Source organism: Pistacia vera, unplaced genomic scaffold (assembly GCF_008641045.1).
Source record: "Pistacia vera cultivar Batoury unplaced genomic scaffold, PisVer_v2 Contig104, whole genome shotgun sequence".
NCBI classification, from domain to species: Eukaryota; Viridiplantae; Streptophyta; class Magnoliopsida; order Sapindales; family Anacardiaceae; genus Pistacia; species Pistacia vera.
This window is the reverse complement of record NW_022195071.1, coordinates 1641473-1660646: the sequence shown is the minus strand read 5'-3', so window position 1 is coordinate 1660646 and position 19174 is coordinate 1641473. Positions and strand designations below refer to the sequence as shown.

The window sequence follows — 19174 nt, the reverse complement described above, 5'->3', positions numbered from 1 at the left end:
TCAGACAGGACCGACTCGAAGGTGTGAATCGTAGATCGGGTTGAGCCAATTTGATGGTGTAACTTCATGGATCGGGTAGGTCTGATTGAAGTCCATGAACCGAGCGGGATCGATTCGAAGGTGTTTTCATGAACCAAGCAGGGTCGATTCGAAGGTGTTTTCATGAACCAAGCAGGGTCGATTCGAAGGTGTTTTCGCGAACCGAGCAGGGTCGATTCAAAGGTGTTTTCATGAACCGAGCAGGGTTGGTTCGAAGGTGTTTTTGCAGACTAAGCAGGGTCGATTCGAATGTGTTTTCTTGAACCAAGCAGGGTCGATTTGAAGGTGTTTTCGTGAACCGAGAGGGGTCGATGCGAAGGTGTTATCGATAAATCGGGCAGGGTCGATCCGATGGTGTTATTGTGAATCAATCAGGGTTGATTCGAGGGTGCGATTTCGTGGATCGGGCAGGGCCGATCTGAAGGTGTTACAAACAATTGATCGACCGGAGTCGAGTTGAAGACGAAAAATTTCTGAATAATACTTCATTAATATTTGGCCATGAGGCTGATTGTCTGAGAGGAGGTGGATAGGCCCCACTCATCCCTTTAAAATAAACAAGGAAAACAGAAAAAAGATAAGTTCACCTAGAAGTAGTAGCGTTTGAGGTGAACGTCATTCTAACTGTTACTGATGTCTTTGCCCTTGGGGTCTAGAGTTTGCAAGCACCCTTCCCTACTTCTTTGGTTATCTTGTATGGGCCTTCCCAGGTGGGGCCGAGTTTGCCAGAGTTGATCTCCTTGGTGTTTTGGAAGACCTTGTGAAGGACCCAGTCGCCTAATTTGAAAGTCCAGATCCTCACGTTGCAGTTGTAGTGTCAAGCAGCCTGTTCCTGATAGATTGCATTGTGGATGCTCGTCTGTTCGTGTAGCTCGTTAACGGTGTCCAGATTCTGGCAAAGGTTCTAGTTGTTTGATTCCTCGTCCGCCCATTGGAGCCTGGTGGACAAGACTGATACTTCGGCTAGGATGGCCGCTTCAGAACCATATATGAGGGAGAAGAGGGTCTTGCTTGTTGACGACCATGCCGTGGTTTGGTATGACCAAAGGACTTCGGGTAGCTCATCTGCCAATGCACCCTTAGCTATCTGCAATCGCTTCTTTAATGTCTGAATGATGGTCTTGTTTGATGACTCAGCCTGGCCATTAGACTGGGGGTTGCAGGGGGTCGAGAAGCTCAGTTTTATTCCCCCAAATGTCATGGAAATCCCTAAAGCCTAAACTGATGAATTGGGATCCATTGTCGGTGACTATCTCCTTTGGTATCCAGAGCCTACAGATGACATTCTTCCAAATGAAAGCTTTTACCTCTCAGTCTCTGACTTGTACGAAGGTTTCGGCTTCAATCCATTTGGTAAAGTAGTATGTCACAGCTAACATGAAGACTTGTTGTCCGGATGCAGTCGGTAGTTTTCCCACGATATCCATTCCCCACTTCATAAAGGGCCAGAGTGTGAAGATAGAATGGAGTTGCTCTGGTGGGAGGTGTGGGACATGAGCAAACCTCTAGTAGCTGTCGCATTTCTTCACATAAGCAACCAAATTGGTTCGTATGGTCGGCCAGTAATATCCAGCAGTGATCACCCGGTGTGCAAGGCTGCGTCCCGCAGCATGGTTTCCACATTCGCCTTCATGGAGTTCGACGAGAACACTTTGGGCCTCTTCTGGGTTTATGCACTTGAGATAGGGGCCTGAGAATGATTTTCTAAGGAGTTGGCCCTCATGTATGGTGAATCTGGTGGCTCTTGCTTTCAGTCGTCGTGCCTCGTTCTTGTCAGCTGGGAGTTCGTCGTGTTCCAAGTATCTCACTATCGAAGTCATCCAGCAATCAGCTAGTTCAACACCCATGGCTTCCTCGAGCGGCTTATTTGGTTGTTGTTCCTTCCAATTGGCTGGCCACTGCATGAATAATAGAAGGATGGATGACTGGGAAGAACGTTTGAGGGCTGAGCCGAGGTTGGCAAGGGCATTAGCATAGGAGTTCTCTACTCTCAGGATTTGGACGATGGAGAACTCATCGAATTGGGCCTGCAGTTTTTTGACCATGCTCAAGTAGGATGTCATCTTTGAGTCGCGTGCTTGATACGTGCCTTGCAGTTGATTGACCACAAGCTAGGAATCAGACTTCACCTCTAGTCTCTTTGCTCCAATTTCTTTGGCTAAGGAAAGTCCAGCTATGAGGGCCTCATATTTGGCTTCATTGTTCGTACACTTGAATCCACACCGTATTGCCCTCTGGATTATGTCTCCTTTTGGCGCAATCAATACTAATCCAAATCCGCTTCCATTTGTATTACTCGAGCCGTCCACTAAGACAGTCCATTTGGAGGGTGATCCGCCGTTCATGCATAACAGCTCACTTTCTGCTTGGGTGGTGGTACTTGGGGTGAAATCAACAATGAAGTCGGCTAATGCCTGGGACTTGACGGTGATGTGAGGCTGGTATGATATGTCAAACTCACTGAGCTCTACTGTCCACTGTAGGAGTCAACCTGATAGTTTTGGTTTGTGTAGTATCTTCTTGAGTGGGAAGGAGGTGAGTACAACTATTGAGTGGCAACTAAAGTATGGCCTGAGCTTTTTGGATGTAGGGATGAGGGCGAGGGCTAATTTTTCTAGCTGACTATACTGTGTTTCCATGTCGAGGAGTGACTTGTTTACATAATAGAACGGCAACTGCTTCGTTTCTTCTTCCCGAACTAGTACTGCTGAGATGGCTGTCTCCGAGACCACTAGGTAAGAGTAGAGCTTCTCCCGGTCCACAGGTTTGGAAATGAGCGAAAGGGAAGTCAGGTACCTTTTCAGCTGCTGCAAGGCTTCTTTGCAGGAGGCGATCGACTTGAACATCTTGGACTTCTTGAGAGCATGGAAAAAGAGATGGCAGTTGTTGGCTGATCTAGAGATGAAGCGGCTCAAGGCAGCGACCCATCCTACCAGCCACTGGACATCTTTGATGCAAGTCAGAGAAGGTATACTGAGGATTGCTCTGATTTGGTCAGAGTTAGCTTCTATCCCTCGCCGAGTCACCATGTAGCCCAAGAATTTACCTGACGAGACCCCAAATGAGCACTTGGCTAGGTTTACTTCCTGAGGATGGAGAATGCCTGGCTAAGGTGGTCAAGGTGCTGTTCGACCATCTTTGACTTGACGAGCATGTCGTCGATGTAAACCTCCATGGTGTCCCCGAGACGCTCAGCAAACATCCTATTGACTAGCCGCTGGTAGGTAGCCCTGGCGTTCTTAAGACATAATGGCATCACCTTATAGCAATAGGTTCCCATTTCTGTGATGAAGGTTGTCTTCTCTTGGTCGTCTAAGTGCATCAAGATCTGGTTGTACCTTGAGAAAGCGTCCATGAAACTAAAGAGCTTGTGGCCTGCTGTTGCATCAACCATCATGTCGATATGTAGGAGCGGGAAGGAGTCCTTGGGGTAGGCTTTATTTAAGTCGGTGAAATCGATGCAGACTCTCCACTTCTCATTCTTTTTCTTTACAACCACGACATTCGCCAACCATTCAGGGTAGTGGACCTTTTTGATCATACCATTGTTTAATAGCTTCTCGACCTCTTTATTGACAATTCGGTTATGCTCTGGTGCGAATTTCCTTCTCTTCTGCTTCACTGGTGGGTGATCCGAATCTACCTTGAGCTAGTGTACCATTGCTTTTAGACTGACTCCAGTCATATCGGCGTGTGACCAGGCGAAACAGTCTTGGTTCTGTTTGAGGAATTCTATCAGCTTCTCTCTTATCTTGGGCTCGAGGCGGGAACCTATGTTTGTCTTCCTTTCAGGGTCATCCGGGTGTATCTATACTTCATCCAACTCTTCTATAGATGGTTTATTCAGCTCGATCGAAAGGGTTAGATGAGACTGTAATTGCTATGATGAGTTAACCTTGCCCTTAAAAGCATTCTTCTAGCAGTCTATGGAAGCTTTGGGGTCGCCCTTGATCTTTCGTACCCCCCATTTGGTTGGAAACCTGATCGTCTAGTGAAAGGTAGATGGGACTGCTCGCATGTCGTGGATCCAGGGTTGACCCAAGATGACGTTGTAGGGAAAGGGGCAGTTGATCACCAGAAAGACGGTTCGTTTCTTTACTCCGTCGGCATAGATAGGGAGGATGATCTCCCCAATAATGTACTTTTGCTCAAAGCTGAACCCAACCAGCAGTGTTGGCTGTCTGTTGATGTTCGCTTCTTCTAGTCTCATAGCCTTCACTACTTCAAGGAATAGGATGTTTGCTGAAAATCCTCCATCTACGAATACTCTCTTTACTAGGATGTTGGCGATTTGCAGGGAGACGACTAGAGCATCGTGATAAAGAGCGGCCAAGGTAACCAGCTCGTCATCTTCAAATTGAATTACCTGATGAGTGTGTGATCGTGAGACCGGATGGATGGACTGCACTTCATGGTGGTTGTTGGCTTTGGCATATCGCTTGGCTGACAAATAACTTACCCCACTGATCTCTGATCCTCCGGAGATGAGTGAACAAAGCCCTTTTGGTATGGGTTCCCGCAGAGGTGGTGATGGTTCTTTTGAGCTTCGCTGACTAATGGTGTTCTACCCCTTATCTGTTAGCAAATCTTGAAGGTGTCCCTTTTTCAGAAGTGCAACGACTCTAGCCGCAAGGCAATGCAGTCTACGGTGTTGTGTCCATGGTCACTGTGAAACTCACACCACTTTGTCGTGTGTCTCCTGGCCTTGGGATTAAGCCTACCCGGCCACTTAACGGTGGATCCCATCCCTTTCATAATCGCGACGACCTGGGTCGGTTTGACGTTGAGGTTGTACTCAGGTATTTTGTACTAGTTCCATCCGAACTGCCTGTTATCGATTCTCGCTGGCTGGTGATCACACGATTTTCTAATTCTGCTCGTATTACGTACTGGGTTAGTAGTGGTGTTCCACTGGTTTGTGCTCTGGCTTCCTATCATTCCGCCTAGGGTCATATCTGGAGTGAGTTGTTCGGTTTCTCTCATCCTCCTCCCATCTTATTTGGATCACTGTCTGGGCAAGGGTGTCTTCCATTGTGGTGCAACCCAGCTTTGTAAGTTCTTTGTATAGTTCTCCGTCCGGGAGGAGACCCTTCCTGAAGGCATCCACTGCTGTCTCAAGGTTACATGTAGGCATGGAGATCTTCTCTTTGTTGAACATGCTGACATACTCTCTCAGTGGCTCGTCCCTTCTCTGGTATACTCTGTATAGGTCGACCGACAGCTTCTCGAGTTTCTTGCTGCTGGCAAACTGTTCCATAAAGGTGTCAGTGAGTTGAGCGAATGAGTCGATGGATTCGTTCAGGAGATTCGTGTACCATTGGAGTGTCGAGCTAGATAAGCTTGAACCGAAACTTTTGCACGTGCAAGCTTCCCTCAACAGTCGGGGTATTGAGACGGTGAACATCCGCTGCTTGTACGAGGCTATGTGATCGTCGGGTTGGTTGTGCCATCGTACAGTTTCATGTTGGGGATAGTAAACTTCTGGGGCATGTCGGCTAGGGCGATCTCATCCACAAAGGGTGAATCCGCATAGCAGTAGGGCTACTCTTCTTGGTTGGGACCGACATTCCTGGGATGCGTCTCATTACTGCCTCCACATCGGCTAGCCTCTTGGCTAGTACTTGTTCCATAGGAGAAGGGGATGCCACTAGGTCATCCCGCTTGACTGGGTCGGCCTTTGCATTCATCTTCGGCACATTCCATTGGACCGTCCCGCGTTGTATGATTTGGTGATTCATTGCTTCGTGCATACCCTGGTAGCCTAGATCTTCGTTCATTCCTTCTAGTTGGATGACTCCTATGGTAACAGTTCTGGTGTTTCACCGTACATGAATGGTCAAGGGAGTTGTCTGGTAGTCACTCGATTTGTCAAGATGGATGGGCTCGAGTGCTATGGTTTGTTTGGTTTGGCCGTTCAACCCATGAGGGTGAGCCGAGCCGATTGGGGTTTGTGTGGGAAGGTTGACTGGAGGTAAGGTGGGACAGTAAGAATGGGTTGGTCTTGCGGGTTTAGGCTTTCTATCACTAGATTGTCTTGGTCTTGAGGTTGGGATGGGTCGGCTGAATGGTGTTCTATTGGCGTATCTTTATCTCCATGTGTCAGGATAGAATCATCGACCGCCGATGAGTTTAAGGGAGACGACCTTTTGCCGGAGACCGAGGGTCGGTGCTCTGGTGTGTGGAGGCGTTGCATAGATGGAACAGGGGCGCGTAACCAATTGGGGGGTGCCTAGCCAGGCAGAAACTCTAGATCATAAAATTGACTCACCTTCTCCTTAAGAAACTGGTTTTCTACCCTAATGGATGCATTTTTGGTTCGGATTGCATTGTTCTCGGTTTCCAGTATGGCTACCTTGTCCGAGTTCTGTTGCATGAGGGCGATCAGAGCCTCCAGTTTGGCCTCGAGGCCGGGGTTAGCGTTGTCGGAGTTGTCAGCCATGGAAAGTTCCTCTACGTAGCAAGGTTCGTTGAGCCAAATGATTACTAGAGGCCCCACGGTGGGCGCCAAACTATAGATGTAAAAATCTACCTGTATGAAAGGGGGGTCTGATCTCGTGAGGTTGAGGCTACTAGCGATCCGTTGCATCTGCACATGTAGAGAAACAAACGCATGAAGCGAACGGGAAACACCAGGGTGGTGTTTGCCATAGGCACTCCGACGCTCAACTCAGCAAGGCTGAAAGAGGCTAGTATAGTGAGGGCTAGGGAGTAGAGAGGTTATCAGAAGTCTAGTCAAAGACTGTGACTACGGCGGTGATGTGAAGCTCTCAAGTAGGAGCTTCGGGTGTGAAGGTGTAATGTAATCTCTCTTGTGAGAGGGCTGGCCTCTGCTTATATAGTGACTGTCTGGTCTCCCAATCCTGGTAGAAGTAGGAGTCCTAGTGTGATTCTGATACAACCCTAGAGGAGTTAGGGCGGTGGTGAGTTGTCTTACCAGTGTCCGAATAGGAAAGTGATCAGGAACAGGAAAGTGACTTCGAATAGGAGATTGAACAGGAACAAGAAAGTGATTAATGGGGGCTGTGGGCTCTGAACTCGCCTATAGGCCCAAGAAGTGAATTGGAACTGGGAATCCCGTGCCCAGATGGCTTGGGCAGGCCGTATCTCGCGTATCAACTGAATTAATCTGGCTTGGGCCTCTTTGGGATTAGGCCTGGTCTCTTCCTCACTGGTGGTCCTGTTTTCCTATTTGGACCAAGGACGATTTTTGACCCTAACAATCAGTATTTTAATTCAAGTGGATCATAAATAAAAGTCAGTAGACTTATGTTAGGATCCCACATCCACTATATGGGATTCGTAGGTGGTTTATTAACCCACTCCCAGTGGGTCCATAACAACTTAAACTAAAAAATCAATTTTCCTGTAATGTAGTTTAATTCGTAGCGATAAATTATTTTTTTTGCCTTCTGCAATATTTCTTAATTTATTCAACAGTTGCCAACACCCACCACCGAGTTTTTGACAAGTCGTTTGTTTTGCAAAGATTCCAAGAGTTTTGGTGAGGAAGAAAGGAGAGAAACCGCCATGGAAGAAGGGGATTAAAATAGCTGTGTCGTTCTTTAGAAATGATGGGCCACGTTTGTCGGATTAAGGTGAATGTTGTAAGCTTAAAAATGACGCCACTTGGTTGCTGCTTGAAGGTGACAACAGAATATTGGTGTCGACAGAACACTAGTGACAGGGACGGAAGGAGTGGGGGTCAAGGAGGGTCAGTTGACCTTTCTTAAGTTTAAAAATTTTTTTTGACAAGTTTCGCAAATTTGCCCCTAAATGAAATGTAAATTACAAAAAACTTCAATCCATCAAATAAGTTAAACTCTCATTTTTCTTTTTGTGCTGTCAAAACTAAACCCTTCTTTCTCTACTTTCCAGATCTTCTTTCTCTATTCCCCATTTTTTTTTTCTTTTTGATTCAAAAACCTAAGTTTTAATTTTTTTTCGAAATTTTTTGTTCTTTATGCACACAAATACAGTTTTTTTCCACCTAACAAGCCAACAAGCCTTTTTAGTTTTCTCCCACCTAACAAGCCAGCAAGTCTTTTTTCTTCAATTTGTCAACTAGTACTAATACATTTTATATTTGTATTCTTTTATTAACTAATACATTTTATATTTGTATTCTTTTATTAACTAATACATTTTATATTTGTATTCTTTTATTTTGAAAGTTTAGTTAAATTATAAATTAGGATTTAGAGAAGATGAAATTGCCACTGAGACCACAAATTATTTTGAATTTTGTGAAGAATCATTTGCGAAATAGAATGAGTAATCAATGGTTGAATGATAGTTTAGTTGTATATATAAAGAAAAATGTATTTGATAGTATTTGTTAAAGTGAAGACTGAAAAACGACATCACTTTGGTACTTAAGTGAAACGCAGAGTTTTGGGACAGAATAAGCTGAACATCTTGACCATCCAAACTATCCAGATCCAACGATTGAGGCTTGTCAAAAGGGTCAACGGTATAAAAGAGAGATGAATAGTTCATTTGCAGAGATCTGATTTGGGTTTTCTCTTGTAATCGTATTATCTATTCTTGGTTAGGGTTTTCTGCATTTCTTTGAGAATCATTGTAACTTGGGTAGATTGATTAGTAAGTGTTAGTCAATCTGAGGGTGTCTTTACTCTTGTGACTTGAGGATTCCAGGTGAGTGTTCTTAGGTTTAGTTACGGGTTGAATCTTGTGAGAGATCAGAGAGGGTGTATTCCAGTTTGATTCTGTACTGTGTGAATCTTGTTCTAAATAGTAGTGTCGTGAGCTCTCCATTTTCGGAGCTCAACGTGGATGTAGATTATCCAATCAGGATAATCGAACCATCGTAAATTCTTGTGTTCTTATGTTGTTGGTTTGTGTGAATCTTTGTGTTTGGTTGATCTGGTGATTTGTTTGTGTTTATTGACTTGTTATAACAGTGGTATCAAAGCTATTAGATAATAGGCTTGATCGATTTGGCGATTACTCGGTGATTTAGGGTTTCTAGAAAATTAGGGTTAGTCTAGAATTTGGGGTTTTTTCAAATTGAGGCTTCCCTTAGTAATCTTGAGTCCTAGTTTACAGATTCGAGTGGTCAATTCATTAATTAAGGAAATCCTTTGAAGATTCAGGTCTGAGTCTTAGCAAATCGTTCAAGAATCACATTGTCAGTTCAGTCTAGGGTTTCAATTAGGGTTTTTTGAAACAGAGTCAATTGTTTAAACACAAAATGTCAACCACACGAGTGAAAATCACTCAATACGATGGAAAGATAGATTTTGGGAGTTGGAAAAAGAAAATGAAGGCACTACTGTCCCACAACAAGGTGAGAATTGCCCTAGAGAAAGACGAAACCAAATGGCCATAAGAGAAACTGAAAAAGAAGGATGAAATCAATGAGGAAGTATACAACCTCATAGTGATGAATCTGTCAGACAACGTCCTACAAAAGGTAGATGGGCTAGAAACTCCTCTAGCCCTATGGGGTAAACTCGAAATCTGTTATTCTTTATAGTCAGCACCTAATCTTGCATTTTTAAAGGGTGCTTTATTTTTGTACAAAATGGATGGTTCTAAATCAATTGAGGATAACCTAGATGAATTCCTGAAGATGACTTTAATTCTTAAAGGAATTAGAGGACACCAGCTTAGCAATGATCCTATTAAATTCATTAACCGAAGATTATATAGTTGTAAAGAATGCTCTTCAGTATTCAGGGACAGTGCCTAGCCTAGATTTAATAGTTTATAGTCTTAAAGCTAGGGAACTAGAGCTTAAGGTTCTGAAAAGATCTAGGAGTAACCTGTTTGTAAAAGGTAGGCCAGAATTTAGTCAAGCAGGAAAGACTAATTAGAACCAACATGGATCTAAAAACAAGAAAAAATGGAAGGGGAATAATAAAACAAATCAGACACTAGGAAGTGCTTCTTTTGCAATAAACCTGGTCATATCAAGAAAAACTGCTTTGAATGGTTAAAGAAACATAAACAGGGAAACGCTGAGAGTAATCTGGCTTCTAGTAATAACCAATGGGATGAGCCTGAGGTCTTGACAGTATCAACATCTGATACTGCTAAGGAATGGGTTCTGGACTCAGGCTATTCCTTTCATATGAGCTCAGACAAGAACTGGTTCCAGAATCTAGAATCTAAGGAAACTGAAACTGTCTATAGGGAAACAATCAGGCATGTACAGTGAAGGGTATAGGTAGTCTAACTCTTAAACTTACTAGTGGAAAAATTGTAAGGTTAACCAATGTTAGGTACATCCCTGAGTTAAAGAGGAATCTTATCTCCTTAGGAACCTTAGACGAGGCTAGATGTTCCTATAGAGCTAACAATGGTTGCTTATATGTGTACAAAAACCAGAACTTGGTTCTTAAGGGGGAAAAGAGAAATGGTTTATATATTTTATGTAGCGACTCTCACCCAGAATGTTTTAGCACTGTGCTGTCTCCCACCAAATAAACAGTAACTGAAAAATGGCACCTTAGGTTAGGACATATGAGTCAGAACGGTATGCACATCCTTAGTAGTCAGGGAGTGTTTGGGAAGGATACCATTAGCAACCTGAAATTCTGTGAAAACTGTGTTAGGAAAACATGATGAGAGTCAGAAAATGCATCTTTTTAGTGTTTATTTGTTAGCATTTAAGATTGATTTAGGGCTGGATTTATGCCTTAATAATTCTTAAGTGTCATTCTTAATACATTGATTTATTTTGATGCATTTTCAGGTATTTTGGACTTAAAATAGATGGAAAGGCTAATAATGAGGAAAGCATGAAGATTCTACGCATATCGGATTTAAGGAATGGTTTCGGAAGAATAAAACGAAGAAAAATTCTGGTTTGCGCTGTGATGTGGATGTGATTTTCTGGTTTTTCATGGAGTTAGATTTCTCGATTGCAAAAGTGTTCTTCAGAGAAATTAAAGTAGACGAATCAAGATTTTCAGGAAGGTATTATGGATAAGAATCCGAGTTCGTTTGGGTTCTCAGTAGTTGTTGCAAAACCAGACCTGGAATCCTAGTCGTGGAAGGATTTCCTGGCTGAGTATTGAACATTCAAACGGGCCTAACTGGAGCATCAGATATCGAAAGCAGGTGATTCAAAATCCCAGATTCATCTACACATCCAGGACTACAATTTTTATGAAGTGACCAAGCCCAGAAAAGATCTTTTTCATTGCAAGAGTCCTGGTGCAACCTGGAGACGAATTTTGTTTTCCATATCTGATAAGATTTTGACAAATCTGGAAGTCTATCTTTTAGGAAACATCTAGGAAAGATTTTCCGTGAGTCCTGGGGGAGAATTAAAAAAACACATGTTATTTATTGAGGAGTGTGAGGTTAACCAAAGAGGGGAGACGACAGTGAAGTTTTTGTTAGAGAGAGCTTCCGTTTTTTTTCCTTCCTCAAGAATGAACTCGATGTCCAACTAAACTCCAAGCAAGGCAAAAGGATGAGCTTCTAGGTGTAGTTGTTCTTATTTCTATCTTTGACTCAGCTGTATGGATTGATTGTTAAACATTGCTTATTAATTTACTCTTTGATTAAATAAGAAGGATTTGAATTTAATTGACAACTTTATTTATCTTCTTCTTCTCTTAGAATTTCTTAATCCGGTGATTGCAATCTTCTTCTCCATATAAGTCTAGTCAAGCTTTTCTTATATCAAATTTGTTAGATGCAATTGATTTCGGTAGATTTATCTTATAGAATTGTCCATTGCTGTAGTATTATTATTAAATACATTGTTGCTTCTTGATAATTCATGAGATAGACTTTGTGTGTTTGAGTTGGAGTTAAAAGAGTAATTAGTGGCAATCACATTAGGATATTCACGTGCTTTGATTGGATATCTACCAATCGCTGATTTGGGATGTGAAATTAGGAATTGAGATTAAATAATTGAGTCTAGATCGGAAAAAGGCAACAAACTTAGGAAGGATTCCTGGAACCTTGTCATTTCTCTTATTGAATTCTTCAGCATATCTTCACAATTTATTATTACAATTTCATTGATAAAACTCCGATTTTTCTCATTAGAACCTTACTGTTCAAAATCAAAGTTTAAATTTTCTCTTTAGTTTGTATTCTTCATGGGATCAACACCTCAGCTATACACAATAATCGTGTGTTAGTTTGAGCGTAATCAAATTTTGGCGCCGTTGCCGAGGAGTGTGCTTAATTACAAAAAAAAAAAAAAAAAAAAAAAAAAAAAAAAAAAAAAGATTGAAGACTTTGAGACAAGACGGTAATATTGTTCTTTGCTTTTTGTTTTTATTCTGTTTTTCCCCTTACCTTTAGTTCCTTTGGTGTATGCGTAGAATTAGAGACAATCGAGGTAGATTCATTAAAAGACCTGAGATACAGTTACCTTCTCATTCCACATCCGCTAGTGAAAGTTCACCTAGATCAAATCATAGTGCTCACCGAAACGAGGATTTAAGGAATTTGAATAACATGGCCAATAATAACAATGCGGTTAGAACACTCAAGGATTATTTGCAACCTAGCCAAACGGCCATACTATCTTGTATCATGTTCCCCCTTAATGTTCAATTACTTGAGTTTAAGCTGGGCATGATTCAATTGCTCCCATCTTTCCATGGATTAGAGAATGCAAACCCTTATGTCCACACTAGGGAATTTGAGGAAGTAGTAGCAACCTTCCAAAATGGGGCTGACACTATAGATACCATCAAACTTAGGTTTTTCCCTTTTCCTCTTAAGGATAATGCTAAGGTTTGGTTGTATTCATGAAGGCCTATGTCTATAGGTTTTGGGATGAGATGACACAAGCCTTCTTCAAAAATATTTCCCAACCCATAAGACCAATAACCTCAAGAGACAAATCTCAAACTTTGCACAAAAAGAGAGTGAAACCTTATGCCAAGTTTAGGAACGTTACAAAGATCTTTTGAACTCTTGTCCACACCACTGGTTTGAGAGTTGGCGGGTGGTTAGTTACTTTTATGATGGACTTCTAAGAAGGGAAAGACAATTTGTAGAAACCATGTGTAATAGAGATTTTCTCCACAAAGATCCCGATGAAGCCATAGACTTTCTAGATTATTTATCGAAAAAAGCCCACACTTGGACGAGACCTAATGCTTTAGAAAGTACTAAGAGAAACCAAACCGCTGGAATTTATCAACTTAGGGAGGAGGATAGTCTTAAAGCTCGTTTAGAGGTCTTGACCAAGGAAATAGAGGTTTTGAAAACAAAGGATGTTAGAGCCCTCGAAACGGTTGCTAGGATAGAGTCCCATGAACCTTTTTTTATGTGTAATGGAGTAGATCATATACCTAGGGATTGTCCAACCTATTTTGAGTTGAGAGAGATGAAGGAAAAGTGTAATACTTTAGGTATACCCTTTAGGAAAACATACTCACCCCACTCTAACACCTTCAATCCTAGTTGGAAGAATCATCCTAACTTTAGTTGGAGAACTGATACACAACCTTCTACCCAATCTAATACCCAATGGAGACCGGAACCAATTTCCTCTAATGCACCACAATATTTACCTTTGGAAGATGTTTTCAAGTCATTTATGCAGGCACATGCCCAAAATGTGGAACAGCAAGGCAAGATAAACCAACGATTGCTAGAAGAGCAACAAGGGGTCAAAGAGGAACAAAAGGTGATAAAGAGTCAACTCACCAAGTTGACAAATTTATTGACGGTTCAAGAACAAGGTCGTTTTCCGTCACAGCCACAACCTAATCCAAGGGGACAACATATGGCACAAACCTCCAATGTCGACAATCAAAATGTTAAAGAGGTTAATGCCATGGTTACTCGTAGCGGTAAGGAAATTGATGGATCCAATCCACCATCAAACTTGATTCCTAACACCATGAGTAACAAGGCTGAAGCTCCCAAGATCAAGATGCCCCTAGTGATTCCATACCGGTGCCTTTCCCTCAAGCACTCCTTAAACCTAAGGAGAGAAATTCGGCATTAAAAGGTGAGATACTTGACCAACTTAAGCAAGTTAAAATTGACCTTCCTTTTCTTCATGTCATAAAATAGGTTCCGAGTTATGCTAAAGTTATCAAGGATCTATGCACACATAAGAGGAGGCACAATGTGAAGAAGACGGTGTTCTTAATGAAACAAGCAAGTGCGGTACTTGATACCAAGACACCGCCCAAGTATAAAGATCCAGGCTGCCCTACAGTAGCTTGCCAAATTGGAAACAAAGCGTGTGGTCAAGCATTACTAGATTTGGGGGCAAGTGTGAATCTTATGCCCTACTCCATTTACGTGCAACTTGGCCTAGGTGAGATCAAACCGACTTCCATGACACTTCAACTAGCGAATCGATCGGTAAGAAAACCAAGAGATATTATGGAAGATGTTTTAGTGCAAATTGATAAATTCTATTATCCCGTTGATTTTTTGGTGCCAGATACTATTTCCATTGTGAATACAGAGTCAAAAACTCCATTGATACTTGGAAGACCATTCCTTGCCACTGCCAATGCCCTTATAAATTGTAAGAATTGTCTAATGACACTATCATTTGGAAATATGACTCTAGAGGTGAATGTTTTTCGAGTCTCAAGGCAGCCACATGAAGAGGATGAGTGTTTTGACACTTACATGATCGAAGAGCTTATTTTGGAGGATGAATATATTAAAGATAATTCAAATCCTTTGGAATTCCTTCTTAAAGATTTTGATGCAGATGATTCATATTCCCATGCTGTTAATATTGTTGATGTTTTTGATAAGTCGCACGGATTTATTAAGAAATCATGGCAACCATGCTTTGAGGAGTTGCCTAAGAAGAGGGAGCCACCCAAACCATCCTCCGAAGAGACATCAACACTTAATCTAGCTCCGCTGCCCAGAAGACTCAAACATGCCTTTTTAGGTCCAGGTGATACCTTTCCAGTTATCGTTTCTTCCGAACTTAATGATGAGCAGTGTGATAAATTGTTGAATTTGTTAAGAAAACATAAATCCACACTAGGTTGGACTATAGCCGACATAAAAGTTATTAACCCTTTAATTTGTTCCCATAGGATCTACCTAGAAGAAGGATCTAGCCCTCGTAGAGACCCACAAAGAAGACTAAATCCAACTATGAAAGAGGTAGTTAAGAAAGAAGTCATTAAACTATTAGATGTAGGAATCATTTACTCGATATCTGATAGTAAGTGGATTAGTCCAACTCAAGTAGTCCCTAAGAAAGTCAGGGTGATTGTGGTAGAAAATGAAGCGGGGGTATTAGTACCAACTAAGGTAGTGACCGGGTGGCGTATGTGCATTGACTATAGGAAACTTAATTCGGCTACTCGGAAAGACCATTTTCCCCTCCCATTTATTGACCAAATCTTAGAACGTGTGGCTAGTCATCCTTTCTATTGCTTTTTAGATGGGTATTCAGGGTACTATCAAATAGAGATTGCCTTAGAGGATTAAGAGAAGACCACCTTTACTTGTCCTTTTGGTACCTTCGCTTTTTGTAGAATGTCATTTGGTTTGTGTAATGCACCGGCTATTTTTCGAAGATGCATGATGAGTATTTTTAGTGACATGGTTGAAAAATGTATGGAAGTGTTTATGGATGATGTAACCGTGCTTGGAACTTCTTTTGATTCATGTTTATCTAATCTGGAAAATGTGTTGTGTAGGTGTGAAGAAAAACAGCTTGTGCTGAATTGGGAGAAGTGCCATTTTATGGTGTCCTCCGGAATAGTGTTGGGCCATATAGTGTCCAAAAAGGGGATAGAAGTGGATAAATCAAAAATTGAAACAATCTCTAAATTACCTACTCCTAAGAACATTAAAGATGTTAGATCTTTTCTAGGACATGCCGGGTTTTATAGGAGGTTTATTCAAAATTTTAGTGCTATTTCTAGACCTTTATGTAACCTTTTGTTGAAGGACACGAGTTTAAGTGGAGCCCCGAATGTGAGAAAGCCTTTAGGACACTTGTTTCTAAGCTTACAACCGCCCGCATTATGCAATCACCCGATTTTTCCTTGCCTTTTGAGATTATGTGTGATGCTAGTGATTATGCTATAGGGGTTGTTTTAGGACAAAGAAGGGAAGGAAAACCATTTGTAATTTACTATGCTAGTAGAACCTTGAATCATTCTCAAATGATGTATACCACAACTGAGAAAGAGTTACTAGCCATAGTATTTTCTTTGGACAAATTCCACTCTTATTTAATCGGTTCACCTATCCTTATATTCACGGATCATTCCACCCTTAAATTTCTTTTCTCAAAAACGGATGCTAAGGCTCGTTTGATACGTTTGATTTTTCTTTTGCAGGAATTCGACTTGACCATCAAGGACAAGAAGGGGGTAGAAAATGTTGTGGTGGACCATTTATCTCGTTTGGAATTCAAGAATGATACCGATACTTTGCCCATTCGAGAAGCCTTTCCAGAAGAGAATTTATTTGCTATCCTTTCTCATATGCCGTGGTATGCCGACATTGCAAATTACTTGGTTTCGGTCAAGTTCCATCTACATGGAGTGCACAAGATAAGCGTAAGTTTTTGGCTGAGGTAAAAATGTTTTTTTGGAATGATCCTTATCTTTTAAAACATTGCCCTGATCAAATAATAAGAAGATGCATTTTGGATATAGAGATTGATAGTGTGCTAAATTTTTGTCATACTTATGCTTGTGGTGGTCATTTTTCTATCAAAACAACACAGACTAAGTTTTTCAAAAGAGACTCATCTAGCCACAAACTGCCTAGAGTACTTACACTCTGACCTCTGGGGACCTGAAAAAATTAAATCCCATGGTGGGAACAACTATTTCTTATCAATTGTAGATGACCACAACAGAAAGGTCTGGACATTTCTCCTAAAGACCAAAGACCAGGCTTTGACCAAGTTTAGGGATTGGAAAACACTGGTAGAAAACCAATAGGAAAGAAAGTAAAGGCACTTCGCACTGACAATGGACCTAAATTCTGCAATTATGAGTTTGATAACTTCTGTAAAGAACATGGCATTTTGAGACATAGAACAGTAGATAGGACCCCCCAACAGAATGGAGTGGCAGAAAGGATGAATCGTACCTTACTAGAAAAGGTTAGGTGTCTCTTGTTTACTTCAAGGTTACCAAACACTTTTTGGGGGGAAGCTTTAGCCACCACTGCCTACCTTGTGAACAGACGTCCTTCTACTGCCATCAATGGAAAGTGTCCCGAAGAAATCTGGTCTGGAAGAAGACCAGACTTAAGCCATTTGAGGATTTTTGGTTGTGCTGCTTATGCACATACTATAGGAGGAAAACTTGAACCTAGGTCTACCAAGTGCATATTTCTAGGTTGCCAAGAAAGCACAAAAGGGTATAGGTTATGAGATAGGGAGACTCCAGGGGTAAAGATTATTGTAAGCCGAGATGTAGTGTTCAATGAGAGTGAATTCCCTTGCAAAGGATCTGCCACTGATCAAGGAAGCATCAAAAACACTGAACCTAACCCCAACCCTACTGGAAGTACACCAATTGAGGTAGAGCAACTAACACACTAGCCTAACTCCACCCAAACAGAAACTGAAACCCAAACAGAAGCTGATACTGAACCTGAACAACCAGAAGAAGAAACCACTGATGAGATCCTAGAACATCAAACAGCTAACCTTCAACAGTACCAACTAGCTAAAGACAGAATCAGGAGAGAGGTAAGGCCACCTGCATGTTATTCTTATGCTGAACTGATTTTTACTGCTTTGCTTGTAGGTACAGAAGTCCAGAGGATATAACCTAAAATATATGATGAGGCTACGAAATCCAAAGATAAAGAAAAGTGGGAAGAAGCAATGAGGGCAAAGATGCACTCACTAGAGGTAAACAGAACTTGGACCTTGGTACCCAAACCCAAAGATCAGAAGCTAATCCAATGTAAGTGGCTCTATAAACTTAAGGATTGTATCTCAAATTCTGACCCACCTAGGTATGAAGCCAGGCTAGTTGCCAAAGGCTACACCCAAAGAGAGGGAATAGACTTTAATGAAGTCTTTTCCCCAGTGGTGAAATACAAAACCATCAGATTAATCTTGGCCATTGCTGCACACCAGGATCTAGAATTAGAACAATTAGATGTAACTACTACTTTTCTGCATGGTAATTTGGCTGAGGAAATTTATATGAGCTAGCCTATAGGATTCATTGATGTTAGGGTTCCTGACCATGTGTGCTTGCTTCATAAGTCCCTATATGGCCTCAAACAGGCCCTTAGGCAGTGATACAAAAGGTTTGACACCTTTATAATAAGCCTGGGATTTAAGAGAAGCAAGTATGACAATTGCTTCTATTTTGATCTAGATAAAAATTTGCCCATTTATCTTTTACTGTTCGTTGATGATATGCTGTTAATCAGTAGATCCAAGCCTATGATACAAGATCTGAAAAAAAAATCAAACTCAGAATTTAACATGAAAGATCTGGGAAATGCCAAGAAAATGTTAGGGATGGAGATATCTAGAGATAGGAGGAATAACTACTTAAAACTAGATCAAGGTGCTTATTTGCAGAAATTAATAAATAAATTTGGTATGACTAACTCAAAACCTATCACAATGCCCTTGGCAAATCACTTCATGCTTAGTAAAGAACAGTGTCCTAAAACTGAAGCTGAGATGATAATGATGAATGATATCCCATACTCAAATGTGATTGGTCCATAATGTATGCAATGATAAGCATTAGACCTGATCTGTCTTTTGCTATATCACTTCTTAGTAGATTCGTGTCCAACCATGGCAGTGAACATTAGACTGCCCTAAAATGGGTTCTAAGATACATTAACAGCTCATTAAATGTTGGTTTAAGTACTATAAGAACAATACTGTGCTAGATTCAGATTTTGCAGGTGATAAAGACACTAGAAAATCCACAACTACTTACTGTTTTACACTTGGTGGAAACTGCATATGCTGGAAATCACAGTTGCAGCCCATAGTTGCACTTTCATCAATAGAGGCTGAGTACATAGCCATTACTGATGTGTTTAAGGAGGTTGTGTGGTTACAAGGGATGATGTCAGAAGCAAACCTAACTGAAGGGAAGGTTACAATTTACTCAGATAGCCAGAGTGCTATACATCTAAGTAAAAACCCTGTCTATCATGAAAGGACCAAACATGTAGACGTGAGTTTCCACTTTGT

General features: G+C 41.4%; 1 protein-coding gene and 1 non-coding gene across 2 annotated transcripts; both read right to left on the bottom strand.

The window, feature by feature from the left end:
- Positions 1–1544: 1544 nt before the first annotated feature.
- LOC116125179 lies at positions 1545–3068 on the bottom strand. Its single transcript, XM_031410915.1, has 3 exons — positions 2583–3068; positions 2169–2477; positions 1545–2066 (listed from the first exon to the last, which is right to left on the bottom strand). The coding sequence occupies exons 1-3, from the start codon at positions 3066–3068 to the stop codon at positions 1545–1547; spliced, it is 1317 nt and encodes a 438-aa protein (XP_031266775.1).
- Positions 3069–12862: 9794 nt separating this feature from the next.
- On the bottom strand, positions 12863–12969 carry LOC116126380. The gene has a single exon (XR_004127467.1). It is a non-coding gene; the product is annotated as a small nucleolar RNA R71 (small nucleolar RNA).
- Between the last annotated feature and the right edge of the window lie 6205 nt (positions 12970–19174).